General features: G+C 39.9%; 1 protein-coding gene across 3 annotated transcripts in view; it reads right to left on the bottom strand.

Annotated features, from left to right (window-relative positions):
* Positions 1-19770, bottom strand: part of Adarb2 (adenosine deaminase RNA specific B2 (inactive)) — a 646431-nt gene that overhangs the window by 206505 nt on the left and 420156 nt on the right. For all 3 annotated transcript variants that reach the window (XM_004662206.2, XM_045151500.1, XM_045151501.1), the window contains one exon: positions 1761-2668. In XM_004662206.2, coding sequence (XP_004662263.1) covers positions 1761-2668 — 908 coding nt within the window. The remainder of the gene's footprint in view (positions 1-1760; positions 2669-19770) is intronic.

Genomic DNA, 19770 nt, shown 5'->3' with positions numbered 1-19770 from the left:
TGAATGGATGCTTTACCTAGTCATGCTTCAAGGTGAGGGATCATTTATGTACTTTGTGTCCCCACTCAGTATCCCAAGTTAATATCTGGGGTTTTGGTGGAACCCTGCATTCTGTAACAGATTCATCATTTCCCATGGCAAGATAATGGTGTTGTGATGGTACAATGGTAGTGATTTCAGGAATAACTTATAGTTATTAAGTACTTACTATGAACCCCACACTGGGCTAAGTGTCTTTTCACTATGTAAAGTGTTTCTTTCCATGATTGGTGCCCAAAAGGAATAAAAATAATTTCCTGTATGTACAACATTAGCAATGCCAACAAACAAGTCTCAAAATGATAAAAGATAATTTGCATAAATAAGCAATTACAAGACTCAACAGAATAAGTTTTAAATGCTATTAGAATAGCTCCTGCTACATAGGCAGGGCTGAAAAGGCTTCTTAAATATGTGAAGATAAAATCATGTAAGAAAGGAGACCCATAGGACTAGGGATGTAGCACAGCAGTAGAAGGCTTGCCTGGCATGCAAAAGGCTCTGGGTTTGAACTCTAGTGTTTTCAAAATGACAAAAAGAAAGCAGACCCACAATTGTGTGTGCAAAGGCCTCAGTGATAATCACCTTGTTGAGCAAAATGGGACTCTAGCCCTTAATTCTCATTTTTTTCTTTTTGTTCTCCTTCCTTCCTTCCTTCCTTCTTTCCCTCCCTCCCTCCCTCCCTCCCTCCCTCCCTCCCTCCCTCCCTCCCTCCCTCCCTCCCTCCCTCCCTCTTTCCTCTTTCTTTCTTTCTTTCTTTCTTTCTTTCTTTCTTTCTTTCTTTCTTTCTTTCTTTCTTTCTTTCTTTCTTTCTTTCTTTCTTTCTTTCTTCTTTCTTTCTTTCTTTCTCCTTCTCTCCTTGTTTCTTAATTTTCTAAGACAGGATTGCTTGTGGTCCAAGCTGGTCTTGACTGCTCTATGTAGCTTAGGATGATGTTGAACTTCTGAGCCTCTGCCTCTACTCCCCAAGTGCAGAGAGTCTAGGCATGCACTGCGACTTCTGGTTTATGTGCTTGTGGCTGCTGAACCCAGGGCTTAATACACAGAAGACAAGCACTCTACCAACTGAGCTACTGCCTCAGCCCTCCTAATTGTCATTTCTCACCTCCTCTGCCTTGTGAAGCATGTTTCTCCCTCTGACCCTTGGCCTATGCTGGCTCTACTTACAAAGTATCCACCTGGCTGCCCACAGTTATACAGGCTGTGTCCACTTGTAATGGAACAACCCCCTTCACTTGGTTTTTCTAGAGTGCTGGCTGGAAATGCCACCCAGGCCATCACTCAACACATATACTTCCTACTCTTTTCTTCTACTTGCTGAGGGAATTACTTAAGGGCTTGGGAAATGGAGTCATCCTTCCTGCAGGTGGACTACTCTTTGGGGACAGAAGACCCACCCAGTCTTGTCCTCACTTGTTCCCTTGCCCTTGGCTTCTTCTCTGGCAGATGATATTGTCACTGTAAGTTTCCTGGCCTCAGAGTTCTCATTACTTCTGCTAAGTTGTTAACATTCTCTTTCTTTTATAGTCATATGCTCCTCTCCCCGCCAAACCCGGAAATTGCTCTTAATAAGCTTAGGAAGGACCTGTGTTTGATCACACACTGCTCACAGCCCCTAAAAGAGAGGGACTGGCTCATTCCCCATCATGGCAAGAGCAATCCCCGCTCACATCCATCCCAGCATCCTTCCACCTGGCAGGTAGCTACCTGAGAAATCTCACCTGGGGCAAGAGGTTGCTTTTACTCCTGCTAGGGGTGTGGCCAGGCAACCGGATGTCAAACAGGGCCTGCAGGGCGGCCTGTGCAGCCTGGCCTTTGGCTAGCTTCTTGCTCCTTCCTGAGCCTTCGAACGTCCTCCCGTCCACGCACACGGCCATGACAAAGCTCTTGGCGCGCGGTTTCTCGGCTGTCTCCGAGAGGCACACATACCGCAGGCCTGAGCGCAGCTCGTTCAATATCACTACTGGGTTCCTGTCACCCAGAGCCCCTGGCGCTGGCCTGTACCTGTGAGGTCTCGCCTGGCCCATGAGGTCCAGTGTGTGGTAGAGCAGCCGCCCTCGGTGGTAGGCCGAGGACAGAAACTCCGTGTTGACGGGAGGGCAACCCCGGAAGTCCTCTCTTCTGGAGGAAGGCTCGAACTCCTTAAACAGTGTGTCTGGGAAGTCGGCCTGGTCAGAGGTGAAGTCCGTGCAGTGGCTGGTACTGCTGCCCATGGCCAGGTGGGCCTGGAAAGCATTGGGGAACTGAACGAAGGACTTCAGGGCAAGTTCTGCCGCCCTCATCTTGGCTTTCTTCTTGGTGGGCCCTGTGCCTTCAAAGGTGAGTCCGTTCACTTCCACCGCCACTGCAAAGACTGGGGCATGTACGGGGCCTGTCTGTGACACCATCCGGTACTGCAGCCCTGGTTTTAGCTCATGCAGCTGGACCAATGCGTTCTTGTGTGTCATGGACCATGAGAGCTTCTTCCAGATCAGCTGTAGTTTGCAGAAATGACCTCCATTTCCTTCTTCCAGGGGTCTTTTCCTTTTTATGCTGGGAGTGCTACCTCTGGCTCGCTCTCCAGGGGTCAGGGGCCTGGTTCCCAAGTTGCTCACATTACGGTTTTCCTTCACTTCTGCACTGCTGGTACCTAGAGGTGAGAACAAATTAGTCATGACCCAGGGCACTTTCAGGTCACCACTAATGACTAGTGGCTATACTGTAAAGCTAGAAATGCACACATATGCAGCCATGCCATCAGCAGCACAGGCCTGGTCTGCATATTTGCTGGAATAACGTTGGCAGACTATAGGGGAGGAGGCTCTGTGGGGACCAGTTGCCCATGGGAGGCAAGGTCTGCATCCTTGGGCAGTTTGTGGACAGTCATGCAAGGAGAAGGTAGCAGGCAAAGAATGTGTCCTGCTTATGGTCTGCTGTTGGGATTGTAAGCTGTGATGTTGTCACCCAAGAATATCTTCCTTCCTCTCTGCCAATATTGACTCCTAAAACCAAATATATAAATGGCCCTGCCCATCTATGGATTTGGACAACAGACTTTGTGACTGATGCCGATGACCCCACTAAGGAGTGAGGTGCCCTGCTACTGCCAACTTCTTTCATAGGCAGATAGATTTCTCAAAACCACAACCTCCTAGTTCATATCCAGAGGTTAGAAATGTTGGTGTCTCCTGAGACCTCCCTGAAGGGGACAACTAGGTTCCAAACCAACTTAGACACCTGTAGGCAAACAACCTAAGCAGGCAAATGTAGCTTCTGGAGCCCAATCACACTGCATGTTTATAGAGATGTGAGTTAAATGGCGCTCACATGGCTCTATATCTGAGGTATTTACCACCTTGCAGTTTACAGAAGGGTTATCCTATCTCCATCCTGGAAGAAATCCTCACTGGACCTGTTAAGACCACAGGTACTGGCATGTGGCTTTGATGCTTCAGTTGAAATGTAGTTCTTAGGCTTCACTGTTAGAATCATCCAGAACTTAAGAACAGTGGGCAAGTGTACTAATACTTTCATTCTCATTTCAAATAGACATTGCACATGTCAATGTAGTGAGGTCAGAACCATAAGACTATCAGGTGTGTTCAACGTTCTGCCATCTATATTATATTATATTATATTATATTATATTATATTATATTATATTATATTAATTATTATATTATATTATTATATTATATTATAATTCTGCCATCTATAATAATGTCATCTATAATTGTTTTACCAAGTAATTACAAAAATCCTCACAGTGTTTTAAGTAAGTTTTTGATTTTGAACTGAGCAGTACTCATAGCTCTCCTTGTCCGCATGCTTCTGCATGTGGCCTGGACCACAGGTCCAACATACCTGAACCGCAAGGCCATTCTTGGTGACACTGTGCTGTGGGTCAGCTTCAGGTGTCTGTGACTGTGCGCTCTCCTCCCCTGAATGACCACTGGGATCCCTAGGTTATTGTTTCTCAGCTCCTTGTCATCTCAACCAGCCAGGCAAACAGTTAAAACACAACAACCATGCCAACATGTTTTAAAGAATATGGATGTACAGATCAGAGTGGATGTGCAAAGGTACAAGCCCTTTGGAAAACATTTTTGGGATCATAGTAAGAATTGAGAAACAAACACCCTACTCATCAATTCTGCCCTTGGGGATATGTTCCAGAGAAACTTCTATTTCTAGAAGCAAAGATTAATAAGGATGCTCATGGCAGCACAGTTTTTCAAAGCTGAAAATGTAGAAAATGACTGACTTTCCAGTTAGAGAAATGTAAATACATCACAACAAAGTCAACTGCACAATAGTAGAAAGAAATTCTATCTAATGGATTTTATATGCTTCAACATAAATAAATCTCAGAAGTATAAGATAGATGAAAAACCAACTTGAAAAAATAATTTATAGAACAGGATAATTATGATAAGTTGTAAGAACAGCCAAATTATAGGTTATTCATGTAACAAGATATATGTGGCAAAACTGAAGGTGCCCATGGAATAAAGACATGTCCTAACCTTCTTTGTGAGGAAGGGAAGAAAAAAGAATAAGAGGTAGGAAAATGAATTTATCCATATTCATAATGATTCATTATTTCACAAAATTGGTTTAAAATGAATTTAGAAAAATTATTTGCTAAGTACTGGTGATGAATGCATTTAAATATAATTAAGGATGGCCATCTTGGACCATTGTTTTCTCTTAAGTTTAAAGATCTAAGTTGTGACTTGACACATGATCAGTTGAGTTTCTGTTGTACTGTAGTGGATGGTATGCTTACTTCAGGTTTTCTGTGTGTGTGTGTGTATCTGTGCACACACAAGCACATGAAGTCTTGTATGCATATGTAAAGACCAAAGGACATTCTCGGTTGTCATTTCTCTGGAATATTGTCCACTTTTTTTTTTTGAGTCAGGGGCTCTCATTGGCCTGGAATACATCAAATAGGCTAGACTTGCAGGCCAGCAAGGCCCAGAGATCCATCTGTCAGTTTCCCCAGCTCTGGAACTACAAGTGTATGCCACCACTCCTAACTATTTTTTATGTGGGTCCTGAGTGATCAGACTCAGGTCTTCATGCCTATATAGTGAGCACTTTGGCAACTGAGCTATCTCCCCAACCCATGAAATGATAAACTCTCATTAATTATGAAATAGTCTGAGAATTATGGCTATGAGTAGTGTTAATATTTCCTACTTATTTGTCCCAGCTTCTATGTATCCAACTGAAAATCTAGACATTGCTATATTTCTTTTTTTTTTAATTTTTATTAACATTTTCCATGATTATAAAATATATCCCATGGTAATTCCCTCCCTCCCCACCCCCACACTTTCCCGTTTGAAATTCCATTCTCAATCATATTACCTCCCCATTACAATCATTGTAATTACATATATACAATATCAACCTATTAAGTATCCTCCTCCCTTCCTTTCTCCACCCTTTATGTCTCCTTTTCAACTTACTGGCCTCTGCTACTAAGTATTTTCATTCTCACACAGAAGCCCAGTCATCTGTAGCTAGGATCCCCATATGAGAGAGAACATGTGGCGCTTGGCTTTCTGGGCCTGGGTTACCTGACTTAGTATAATACTTTCCAGGTCCATCCATTTTTCTGCAAATTTCATAACTTCATTTTTCTTTACCGCTGAGTAGAACTCCATTGTATAAATGTACCACATCTTCATTATCCACTCATCTGTTGAGGGACATCTAGGCTGGTTCCATTTCCCAGCTATTATAAATTGAGCAGCAATAAACATGGTTGAGCATGTACTTCTAAGGAAATGAGATGAGTCCTTTGGATATATGCCTAGGAGTGCTATAGCTGGGTCATATGGTAGATCAATCTCTAGCTGCTTTAGGAACCTCCAACTGTTTTCCACAATGGCTGGACCAGATTGCATTCCCACCAGCAGTGCAGAAGGGTTCCTTTTTTTCCACATCCCCGCCAACATTTATGATCATTTGTTTTCATGATGGTGGCCAATCTGACAGGAGTGAGATGGAATCTCAATGTAGTTTTAATCTGCATTTCCCTGATGACTAGTGACGTAGAACATTTTTTTAGGTGCTTATATGCCATTCGTATTTCTTCCTTTGAGAACTCTCTATTTAGCTCCTTAGCCCATTTTTTGATTGGCTTGTTTGATTCCTTATTGGTTAACTTTTTGAGTTCTTTGTATATCCTAGATATTAATCCTCTATCAGATATATAGCTGGCGAAGATTTTTTCCCATTCTGTAGGTTGCCTCTTTGGTTTTTTCACTGTGTCCTTTGCGGTGCAAAATCTTTGTAATTTCATTAGGTCCCAGTGGTTAATCTGTGGTTTTATTGCCTGAGCAATTGGGGTTGTATTCAGAAAGTCTTTGCCAAGACCAATATGTTGAAGGGTTTCCCCTACTTTTTCCTCTAGCAGTTTCAAAGTTTCCGGTCTGATGTTAAGGTCTTTAATCCATTTGGACTTAATTCTTGTGCATGGCGAGAGAGAAGAATCTATTTTCATCTTTCTGCAGATATTTATCCAGTTTTCAAAACACCATTTGCTGAAGAGGCTGTCTCTTCTCCAATGAGTATTTTTGGCATTTTTATCGAATATCAGGTGGCTATAGCTACTTGGGCTTACATCTGGGTCCTCTATTCTGTTCCACTGATCTACATGTCTGTTTTTGTGCCAGTACCATGCTGTTTTTGTTACTATGGCTCTGTCGTATAGGTTAAAATCAGGTATGGTGATACCACCAGCCTCTTTTTTGTTGCTCAGTATTATTTTAGATATTCGAGGTTTTTTGTGATTCCAAGTGAATTTTTGGATTGTTTTTTCTATTTCCATGAAGAAAGCCTTTGGAATTTTGATAGGGATTGCATTAAATGTGTAGATTGCTTTAGGTAAGATTGCCATTTTCACGATATTGATTCTTCCAAGCCAGGAACAAGGGATGTTTCTCCACTTTCTAGTGTCTTCTGCAATTTCTCGCTTGAGTGTTTTAAAGTTCTCATTGTAGAGATTCTTTACTTCCTTGGTTAGGTTTATTCCAAGGTATTTTATTTTTTTTGATGCAATTGTGAATGGGAGTGATTCTCTGATTTCATCCTCTGTGTGTTTGTTGTTAGCATATACGAAGGCTACTGATTTCTGTGTATTTATTTTGTATCCTGCTACATTGCTGTAGGTTTTGATCAGCTCTAACAGCTTGCTAGTAGAGTCTTTAGGGTCCTTTATGTATAGAATCATGTCATCTGCAAATAATGATAACTTGATTTCTTCCTTTCCAATTTGTATCCCTTTTATGTGTGTCTCTTGCCTTATTGCTATGGCTAAGGCTTCCAAAACTATATTAAATAGAAGTGGAGACAGTGGACACCCTTGTCTTGTTCCTGATTTTAGTGGAAAAGCTTCCAGTTTTTCCCCATTTAGTAATATGTTGGCTGTAGGCTTGTCATAAATAGCCTTTATTATATTGAGATATGTTCCTTCTATTCCCAGTCTCTGTAGGACTTTTATCATGAAGGGATGTTGGATTTTGTCAAATGCTTTCTCTGCATCTAATGAGATGATCATGTGATTTTTGTCCTTCAACCCATTTATGTAATGTATTACATTTATAGATTTGCGTATGTTGAACCATCCCTGCATCTCTGGGATAAAGCCTACTTGGTCAGGGTGAATGATCTTTTTGATATACTCTTGTATTCTGTTTGCCAATATTTTGTTGAGAATTTTTGCATCTATGTTCATGAGGGAGATTGGTCTGTAATTTTCTTTTTTTGTTCTATCTTTGCCTGGTTTTGGTATCAGGGTGATGCTGGCCTCATAGAAGGAGGTTGGTAGAATTCCTTCTTTTTCTATTTCCTGGAAAAGCTTAAGAAGCAATGGTGTTAGCTCTTCCTTAAAAGTCTGGTAAAATTCAGCAGTGAGTCCATCTGGTTCTGGGCTTTTTTTAGTTGGGAGATTATTGATAACTGCTCGGATCTCCATGTTTGTTATAGGTCTATTTAAGTGATTAATCTCATTTTGATTTAATTTAGGTAGGTCATATAGATCAAGGAAATCATCCATTTCTTTCAGATTTTCATACTTTGTGGAGTATATGCTTTTATAGTATGTCCCTATAATTTTTTGAATTTCTCTGGAATCTGTTGTGATGTTACCTTGTTCATCTCTGATTTTATTAATTTGTGTCTCTTCTCTTTTTCTTTTGGTCAGATTTGCTAAGGGTTTATCAATCTTGTTTATCCTTTCAAAGAACCAACTCTTTGTTTCATTAATTCTTTGGATTGTTCTTTTTGTTTCTATTTCATTAATTTCTGCCCTAATCTTTATTATTTCTTCCCGTCTACTACTTTTTGGTTTGCCTTGTTCTTCTTTTTCCAAGGCTTTAAGGCGAAGCATTAGGTCGTTTACTTGCGACCTTTCTAATTTCTTAATATAGGCACTTAAGGCTATTAATTTACCTCTTAGAACTGCCTTCATTGTGTCCCAGAGATTTTGGTATGTTGTGTTCTCATTATCATTTGACTCTATAAATTTTTTGATTTCCTTTTTGATTTCTTCATTGACCCACTCATCATTTAGTAGTGTATTGTTTAGTTTCCATGATTTTGTGTATGCTCTATAGCCTTTCTTGCTACTGATTTGTAGTTTAATTCCATTGTGGTCAGATAGAATGCAAGGAATTATTTCAATTTTCCTGAATTTGTTAAGATTTGCTTTGTGTCCTAATATATGGTCTATTTTAGAGAATGTTCCATGTGCTGCTGAAAAGAATGTATATTCTGCAGCCTTTGGATGAAATATCCTGTATATATCTGTTAGGTCCATTCCTTCTATGACCTCATTTAGTCCAGATGCCTCTCTGTTTATTCTTTCCCTGGATGACCTGTCAATTGATGAGAGTGGGGTGTTAAAGTCACCCACCACCACTGTGTTTGGTGTTATCTGTGACCTTAGTTCTAATAGTGTTTGTTTGACGAATTTGGGAGCCCCCATGTTAGGTGCATATATGTTTAGGATTGTAATGTCCTCCTGTTGGAGTGTGCCCTTAATCAATATAAAGTGACCTTCCTTATCTTTTTTGACTAACGTCGGACTAAAGTCTACCCTGTCTGATATTAGGATAGCAACCCCTGCTTGTTTTCTAGGCCCATTTGCTTGAAACACTGTCTTCCAACCTTTCACCCTAAGATAATGTCTATCCTTTGTAGAAAGGTGAGTTTCTTGGAGACAACAAATTGTAGGATCCTGCTTTTTAACCCAGTCTGCAAATCTATGTCTTTTCGTTGGGGCATTGAGACCGTTGATATTAAGAGATATTATTGAAAGGTGTGTATTTATGTTTGCCATTTGTGTGTGTGTGTGTGTGTGTTACTTGTTCTACCTGTGCTCTCTTCTGTTAACTGGTATTTGAGTATAGCTGGTTTTTTCTAGGTTCCTTATATGTGTGCTTTTCCTTTTGTTCAGCATGGAGGATTCTATCAAGTATTTTCTGTAGAGCTGGTTTTGTCTTCAGATACTCCTTTAACCTGCTTTTGTCATGGAATGTCTTTATTTCTCCATCTATTTGGATGGATAACTTTGCAGGATAAAGTAACCTTGGTTGACAGTTGTTATCTCTCAGAACTTGGTTATATCACTCCAAGCCCTTCTGGCTTTAAAAGTTTGTGTTGAATAATCTGCTGTAATCCTGATGGGCTTGCTTTTGTAGGTAACTTGATTTTTTTCTCTAACTGCTTTCAATATTTTTTCTTTGGTTTGTGTGTTTGGAAGTTTGAGTATAATGTGGCGAGGAGAGTTTCTTTCTGGGTTTTGTCTGGCTGGGGTTCTAAAGGCTTCCTGTATCTGTATTGGCACCTCTTTCCCAATTTGGGGAAAATTTTCCTCTATGATTTTGTTGAAGATGCCTACTATGCCTCTGGAGTGGAGTTCTTCTCCTTCTACTATGCCCTGAATTCTTATATTGGATCTTTTCATAGTGTCCCGAATATCTTGAAATTCCCACTTATACTTTTCTATAAGTTTGTCTTTCTCTTTGTTGGACTGCATTAGGTCTGCCACCTGATCTTCTAGCTTAGATATTCTGTCCTCTCCCTCATCCATCCTACTGGTGAGATTTTCTACAGAGTTTTTTATTTCATTAACTGTGTTCTTCATTGCTAGTAATTCTGACTGGTTTTTCTTTATTATTTCTATTTCCCTATTTATGTCTTGTATTGCCTTCTTTATTTCATTAAATTGGTGTCCTGCCTCTTCTTTGATTCCTTTGATTTCCTCTTTGATTTCCTCTTTGATTTCTTCTTTGATTGTTTTCATGTGTTCTTTGACCTCTTTGAACATATTTATAATTATTCTTTTGAACTCTTTCTCAGGCATTTCCTCTAACTCTTTCTCACTGGAGTACATTTCTGATGCATTAATACTTTTAGGTGGATTTATATCGTCTTGCTTTTTAGTGTTTCTTGTGTTATAATGTATATATTTTTGCATCTTGGATTAAGTTAATGCTTGGATTTTCTAGCTGCCGCTGCCGTGTCCACCGCCGCTGCTCACCCCGAAGCCGCTGCTGCGGGATCTGCCGCCGCTGCCGCTCCTGGGTCCGCTGCTGCTGGGGCCACTGGTACCGGTGCTGGAGCCGCTGAAGTTGCTGCCGAACTCTGCTCCTGCTTGGGTCCTGCTGTCAGCCCAAGTTGGCGTGGCGGGTCCCGGGCCGCTGCTGTGTTCGCTGGAGCTGGGTTCAGGTGGTGGGGGAGGGGAGGGAGCCGCGGCTGCTCTGGTTGTATCGCTGTTCCACGTGTGCTTCTACCTCGCGGTCTGCTCTTCCCTCCGTTGCTCGCTGCTGCTCTCCCCTCACGTTTCCCGAGTTGTGGAGAGCGCGGTGTGAGGGGAAAATCCCGCACCTGGCTTGTCCTGCGGCTCGAGCCGAGAGTCCGGCGGCTTTCTGCCACTCCGCGGCTGCGGCGGGTGGCCGAGCCGCCCCGGAGCCGCTGTTCCTGCCTGTGCAGGCTCTGGATGCTCTGGAACTCTTCTACTTCTCCGCTGCCGCCTCAATTTTCTATACACCTCACTTTTTAGTAAAAGTGTGTATTTTGCTGAGTTTTTTTTGGTCTTTTTCCCCCCTAGGCTGCTTTGGCGTGGTACCTATGCCGCCATCTTAACCGGAAGTCTCCGCTATATTTCTTTTATTTTTTTCTATCAGCCTTGGCTAGTGTGATTAACACTGTATAGGTGGGGAAACTGAGGTTCAAATGGGTAAAGTAGAGTTTGCAGAGGTTACAAGGTTGTTAATCAGCTACAGTGTGACTCAAGGCTGGGTTCTGCTACCCCTCATGTGTGCTCTGGCTGTGAGTGGATTTTATGGACTCAGAATAGTGGCATCATATTCTTGGTCATTATAGAATAGCATCTCTTTCTGAGCTGTCTGGTGACAGTGATGAAGCAGAGGCTGTGTGACGGTGTCTGAAGTGATCTGGGAAGGTAGAACTATGTCCGTATTTCTTTTCATGCACCTTGCACATGAGTAAAGTCCTCAGGGCCTGGAAAGTCTCAGCTCTATAGAGGTTTTGTAGCAGGTGTGGATGTCTTTTTTTTTTTTTTTCCTTATCAAGCAAGTGGAAACTCAAGGCGAGTTTTCCAGCTAACTTACAGCTTAAAAACAGACACTGAATGTCTTTCTGGCTTTGACACATGGACCTGCTTCTGTCTGCATTGTGAAAGCACCACAAAATGAGCTGTGTTAGAATCACCACCATGCTCCCCTCTCCTTAGTTTATGACATTGTTGTTGGAGAATAATAAAGAAGAAAGTACAATTTTACAGGCACAAAGGATACCTTTGAAAATCAGGTGCCCTCAAGCAGTATCCTGACATTTGAGAATGTCCTTTTCAGCTTGTACACTGCCTCCTTTTAGCTCAGGGTTAACCCATCAGTCATAGCTATCATCATGTCTCTATAGAGACCAAAACAGGTCTGGCCAGCATGTTCCAGTGGGAGGTGCTGGGCTCCACTTTGAAAACAATCTCAATTTCTCACTTACTTAATTTTCTAAGTTGTGAGTTGGGTTTACTATTATCTATGTTAACTTGATGCTAAAATATACCAGGCTTGGAGAAGCTTTATTTTTGTTGTTCAAAATGTTACTATGAAAGCTTTATAAAATGCTGCAACTTCATTTATTATGGATTTCAGTGAAAATAATAGCCTTCTTCAGAAAGTGCTGGATCACATTTTTTTTTGCTCACGGTTATGTGTATTGGGAATACATACTGCAATGAACTTTGCCATTTAGGGTTATTTCAAGACAAGCGGGAGTATATATATCAGGTTACCCATGTGGTTTTCCAAGCTGAACTTAAAATGGAAGTAAAGAATAAACCAAACAATTCCCAACCACCTATATGAGATTGCCTAGAAACTTGCTTGAAGCCCTCTAATTTCTTATTGATTTCTTACAATGTGGGGATTGAGTAAGCATGCCAGTGTGATTATGGCAGCTAGCATATCAGATGACCTCCACTGTATCTTAAGAAACAGAATTCAGAAAACACTTTTCCTTTCAGCTGCACCAAAATCCCTTTTGTTTGCTTCGCTTCTTAAACTCTTAATATCCTATGATTGACAAAGTTGAAACTTCTCATATAAACTGTGATCATCACATAGGGATGTGACCCCCTTTCTTAATAATCAATAATCAATAATCAATAATCATTAGAAGTCGGTAAAAACTATAGATGTTGGTCCCTACTCTAGATTTTTTTCTAGAATTTCTGAGGTGATATTGGGAATGGTGTTATTACCAATAGCCAAATGCTATAGTACACTGACCCTTGGAGTCCAGCAAGCAATGCCAAGCACAGCTGGGCTTAGGCTCTGGTTTCTATCCTGGGGGCCCGAGGATGTGGGTGGTGCAGTAGTCATTCCACTGTCAAGCTGGCAAGAGACCAAATGACCCCTTATTTGTTTCTGTCTATACATCTCTAATCACTTTATCTGTCTATGCTCATTTTTTAAAGATAGAAAATGAAGATTTAGTAATATTTGCTTTTCAGTTGAATGATATTTTAGATACTAGCAGGGAAACAGTGTGGACAGCTTCTTTTTAATTGTCTTCTGTCAAATCTCTCTCTTCTCTTTTCTTGTTTGATTTGCTGGAATTCTCAGTTTTCCATAGAAATTCAAGGTGTCCCCAAAAGGACAAACAGTTTTCTAATATCTGTGGAGTGTTGGTTGGAATATCTAGACCCACCCAGAAATATCCAGTTACATCTTATGAGGTCAAAGAATAGCACTTAGCTCTGCATGTTGACAACAAAACTCATCCCTGTTATCTCCTTTTGCTTGGCAAGTCAAACACTCATATGAACATCATACCAAACCTATTATTGTGTATCATATGTGAGTACAAAATACTTTTCTTTAGACCCCTTATCTCCAGTGGGCACAATGCAGACACCTAAATGCTCCCTTAGTGATAGGCTCAGGGCCAGAGAGATTCTCCCCAGCTCTGATGTTTCCTGAAGGTACTTGCCTCCAGGTTATGTTGAAGCTCACACCCAGGTGCCAGGCACATGAAGGCATTTTGCTACAACCATTTACTCTGAGCCCTTTACAACTTCAACTCTACATCCACTCATTAATATTTCCTTCTTCCACAAGAAAGGCATCAAATATGTTACACTGACCTGGGAAATTATATTCATTTTTTCTCCATTTACTTGATAGTTTTCACACACTCAATTGTCACATATAATAATCTGTAGATAAAAAAGTTAGAAGACCAAGAAAGAAAGCTCTTACTTCTAAGCACAGACGTAAAAAGCTACTTATTAAGGCTTAGGGGGTAATGAGAGAGATTGTGTTATTGATTCCTATCTCTGTCTTGTTATTTTTGCTCTTGGGCTGTGCACATGCCTCTCCTGGACATGGGGACTTTCTTTCTGATTGCGCATGCATTCTTGCCTGGTGTAAACTGGCCCCTCGGTATGTCACAAACTTTAATTCATTTTTCACACTATTACTGGGGTCACCCAGGGGTGCAATCAGTGTATGTTTGCTGGATGAGAGTGACTTTTAGGCGTTATTATCACACACACATACATGCATACCATAATATTAAAATGATGAATATATTAATTTGAATGATTGTAGCAATAATTTCATGCATGTACCAAAACATCACATTGTACACATTACATATCTATAATAAAAGACACAAAACATGAATAGGGCTTAGTCCCATGCATGCCTGGTCAGCTGGCAGGTGAATGACCTTGATTTTACTCAAGGGCTTACTGAAGGCTCATGCCATTTCTAAGTCATTCATTCAGACTCTGATCCTCTGAAAGAGACTGAGACAAGCCTGAACTTTTATCTGGCTGAACCTTTTTTATGTTTTGATCCATCACTTTCTGGGGCATGGCCTTCTATCCAAATCTCATGACAGACTCATGAGCTTGTTTGTTTGTCTCAGGAATGCAGGAGTGGATTCTCTCTTTCTTATGTGTTCTAGAGGCAGTACATTGGTCATTATGGCTTCTAAACCTCAGAAGCCTATCAGGTGTTTTGGAGTAGAACTTCACAGTATTGTGAGCAACAGTGGGAACAGTGCATGCAATGGTTCTAACATGGACTGACAATGCTGCAGACATTCCAGTTGTGTGCTTTGTTGTTAGGATAACAGTTAGTTGTGGTCACTAAGGACTCAGATGTTGGCCCACATTGCTTCAGAGAGCATAGCACAAGAAATACAGTGGCCTGGTTACTAGAATTCTCTCTGTTGTTCTGGGATTATAGGATTTGCAGGACCTATGTGACAAAAGTGATTGGATTCAAAAGGGCTTCTGCTTTACACTTGAAATAATCCATATGGGTGGTTAATAATAGGGCATAAGGACAAATGAATCATTTAATTCGACTTTGGAATTCATTCTCCCAAATAATTACTATTCTTGACAATCACAGCTCACAGTCTCATATGTTAGATTTAGAAATAGGTCTGCAGGAACTAGTCTTCTAACTTAGAGCCAGACTGGGAATTCACCTATCTATGGATGAGAATCAGTAACAAAAAATGAACTCAATAGACAGTGGAATGAACTCAGTGAGGACATTATCACATATAGTAATGAATTACAAGAGACAATAAGAAAGTCAAATCAAGAAATGAAAATGGAAATCCAGGTGTGGTAGTGCATGCCTTTAATCCCACACTTGGGAGCTGAGGTTGGAGCATAGTTGTGAGTTTGAGGTCAGTGTGAGATTACACAGTGAATTCCAGGTCAGCCTGAGCTAGAGTGAGACCCTATCTCAGAACAAAATGAAAATGGAATTCAATAAGGAGATGGAGGTGCTGAAGGAAAACAATGAAAAACAAAAGTGTAATAACTCATTTAAAAGGCTACCAAGAAAGCCTTACCAATAGAATAGATCATGTAGAAGAAAGACTACTGGGACTCAAAGACAAGACAGAGGATATATATCAGAAGGCCAAATTTAATGACAAATTTTAAATAAGCAAATGAACAGAACATGTGGGAAATGTGTGATACCTTAAAAACACCAGACATCTGAATCATGACTATACAAGAAGATGAAAAACTAAAGACCAAGGTCATAGAGAATAACTTCAATTGAAAGGATGGAGGAAGGGGCTGGAGAGATGGCTTAGTGTTTAAGGTGCCTGCCTGTGAAGCATAAGGACCCATGTTTGATCTCTCTCTAGATCCCATGTAAGTCAGATGCAAAGAGGTGAGGCAAACACAAGTTCTCACATGCCCACTAGGTGGTGCAAGCATGTGGAGTTTAATTTCAGTGGCTTAGGTCCTGGTGTTCCAATTCTCTCTCTCTCTTTCTTTCTTTCTCTTTCTCAAAATATAAAATAAAAACTGGTGGAAGAAAAATTTCCAAATCTTACAACATAAAGGCCCACCTAGGTACAAGATGCACATAGTAAAGAAGAACAGACAAGAAATTTCCCATGTTGAACTATGGTTAAAATACTATGCATAGAAAACAAATCAAGAGTACTAAATGCTGCAAAAGAAAAGCAGCTTATCACTTACAAAGGTAAATCCATCAGAATTACACCCCGTTTTTCAAAGGAAACTCTGAAAGCCAGAAGGGCTTTGAATGGAGTATTTCAATTTTTGAAAGACCATGTCTGCCAATCCAAATTACTACACCCCACAAAATATTTCTTCATATTATAAGGTGAAAGAATATTTTTCTATCATAAAACTGTCTTTATGGCTATTCCAGCCATATAGAGAATAGTGAATGGAATTCTTTGCACTGAAGACAAAAAAAAAAAAATATACTTAAGAGACCAAAGCAGGGAAAAAGCTGGAGAGCTGGCTTAGCAGTTAAGTGCTTGCCTGTGGAGCCTAAGGTCCCTGGTTCGAGGTTTGATTCCCCAGGACCCACGTTAGCCACATGCACAAGGGGGCACATACATCTGGAGTTCATTTGCAGTGGCTGGAGGCCCTAGCATACCCATTCTCTCTCTCTCTCTGTCTGTCTGCCTTTCTGTCTGTGTCTGTTGCTCTGAAATAGATAAATAAAAAATGAACAAAAAAGAAATCATTAAAAAATAATAAAAACTAGAGCAGATGTAAAAGAAGATTAAGAAAACACCAAACTCCACAAATTCTTCAACTTGGCAGGGATTAAGTCACATCTCTCAATTATGACTCTGAACAACAATGAACTCAACATTCTAATAAAAAGAACCAGATTAATAAATTGGGCCAGAAAACTGGATCCATCCATTTTCTGCTTCAAAACACAACCTTACCACTAATGATAGACACAAAATTAGAGTGAAAGAATAGAAAATATATTCTAAGCAAATGCAAATATAAAACAAGCAGGAGTGGCTACACTAATATTTTACAAAATGGACTTTAAACCAAAAATAATCAAAAGAGATAAAGAAGACCACTTCATACTCATCAAGGGAACAATTCAATGAGAATATATTATAATCATAAACATATATTCATCAAACACAACTGTACCAAATTTTATAAAGCAAAATCTACTAGACATTAAATCAGAAATTAATCCCAACACAATAATAGTGGGAGTCTTTAATACCTCATTACTATCAATAGACAATCATATAAACAGAAAATAAACAATGAAACTAAACATCATAGATCAAATGGACTTAGCAGCATCTCCAGAACATTTCACTCAAACTCTACAGAATACATATTCTTCACAGCAACTCATAGAACCTTCTCTAAAATAAATCATGTATTAGGACATAAATCAAGTCTCCACAAACTCTGGAAAATTCACATAATTCCCTGCATGAAATCTGGCCACAGTGCAATAAAGCTAGGAACTAACAATAAGAGAAATGACAGAAAATATGACAGAAAAATAAATCAGCTTCTGAAGATTGAACAACACAGTATTGAACAATGAGAAATCGACAAGGAAATAAAAAAATTAGAATTGAATGAAAATGAAAACACAACATACTAAAACTTATGAGACACAATGAAGGCAGTCCTAAGAGGGAAGTTTATAGCTCTAAATATCTACATCACAAAAACAGAGAGATTTCAAATAAATAACTTAACAATCCACCTGCAGGCTTCATACAAACAGTAATAGTCCAAACACCAAAATATAAGAAGGAAAGAAATAATCATGATCAAAGAAGAAATCAATGAATTGGAAATAAAGAGAGCAAATTAAAGAGTCAATGAAACATGAGGTCCTCCAAAATAATACAGCCTATTTCCAGAACACTGGTTACCTTCAAGAGCTGAATGGTAAATCCCTATTGCTGAGACACCACAGCCTGCAGCCACAGGACATCAAGTGACCATGCTGGAACTGAGACAGAATTCAGTTCTTTCCTAGATAGCTCTCAGAGTGCTGGAAAGTATTATGAGAGTGGCTGGGGGAATAACAGTTGCCAACAGATTTATTAATCAGGAAATTCTGCTAGTTACAAAATCAACTGGCTAAGCAAGAAGTATATATTTGGGCAATAGTGACACACAGCTGATGTTGGTAACCAACTGCTCACGGGTTGGACGTGAGTCCTGCTTAGTGGAGGAGAACTCATATCTGGCTCTAGGAACTAAGCCAGATTCCCTAGAACAGGAAACCAATAGCCTCCAGAGAGAGAAGCTGTACTGCTCCTTAAGTAAGAATATATACTTCAATACACCATTATCAGTAATAGACAGATCATCCAAACAGAAACTCAACAGGGAAGAAAGAGAGCTCAACAAAACCATAGATCACTTAGACCTAACAGACATCTAGGAACTTTCCATCCCAAATCTACAGACTAAACATTCTTCTCAGCAGCCCATGGAACATTCTCTAAAATAGATCATATACTGGGTCACAAATCCTGCCTCCATATATTTAGGAAGATTGACATAATTTCCTGCATGATATCAGATTACAATGCTATATTGCTAGAAATTAACAACAAAAGACCCACCAAGAACCCCACTGGCAACTGGAAACTGAACAGCACACTTTTAAACAATAAATGGATAGTGGATGAAATAAAAAAGGAAATTGAAAAATTTCTAGAAATGAATGACAATGAGAACACATTGTACCAAAATTTATGGAACACAAGGAAGGTGGTCCTCAGGGGAAAGTTCATAGCACTCAATGCCTTCATACCAAAGACAGAGAGATCCCAAATCAATAACCTAACCATCCACTTAAAGACACTGGAAAAGCAAGAAAAATACAACCCAAAAAGCTCCAGAAAGAAAGAAATAATTAAAATCAGAGTGGAAATTAATGAATTGGAAACAAAGAAAACAATTAAGAAAATTGACAAAACAAAGAGCTGGTTCTTTGATGAAATAAGATTGACAACCCCCTGGCCAATTTGATCAAGCAATAAAAAGAGATGCTTAAAGATAACAAAATTTGAAATGAAAAAGGAGAGATCACAACAGACATAAGTTAAATTGGGAGAATCATCAGTACTTATTTCAAAAACCTCTACTCCACAAAACTGGATAATGTGGAGGAGATGGATAAATTCCTGGATGCATACCATCTATCACAGCTAAACTCAGAGAAGATTAATCCCCTAAACACACCTATCACACTCACTGAGATTGAAAAAGTAATTAAAAAACCTCCCCCCAAAGAGTCCAGGACCAGATGTCTTCTCAGATGTCTGAATTCTATCAAACCTTCATGGAAGAACTCAAGCCAATTTTCCTCAAACTGTGCCACACAATTGGAGAACAGGGAAAGTTTCCCAACTCCTTCTATAAAGCTAGTATCACCCTAATTCCAAAACCAGGCCACGAGAAAAGAAAACTACTGACCTATTTCCTTGATGAACTTAGATGCAAAGATCCTGAACAAAATCCTCACAAACCGAAACCAACAGCACATCAAAATCATTATCCACCTTGATCAAGTGGGATTCATCCCAGAAACCCAGGGTGGTTCAACATACGGAAATCTGCCAATGTAATACACCACATAAACAAGGTTAAACACAAAAACCACATGATCATTTCAATAGATGCAGGAAAGGCCTTTGACAAAATACAATATCACTTCATGATCAAAACATTGGAAATAACTGGCATGGTTGGTTCATGTCTCAACATAATAAAGGCAATATGCAAAGCTCCTAAGGCCCAAATAATACTTAATGGAGAGAGTCTGGAGGAATTCCCATTGAGATAAGGAACAAGAACATCTCTGCAATGTAGTACTGGAAGTCCTAGCTCAAGTAATA

Source organism: Jaculus jaculus, chromosome 6, assembly GCF_020740685.1.
Source record: "Jaculus jaculus isolate mJacJac1 chromosome 6, mJacJac1.mat.Y.cur, whole genome shotgun sequence".
Taxonomy (NCBI): domain Eukaryota; kingdom Metazoa; phylum Chordata; class Mammalia; order Rodentia; family Dipodidae; genus Jaculus; species Jaculus jaculus.
The sequence above is the reverse complement of the archived record's forward strand: the minus strand, read 5'-3'. Positions and strand labels throughout refer to the sequence as shown.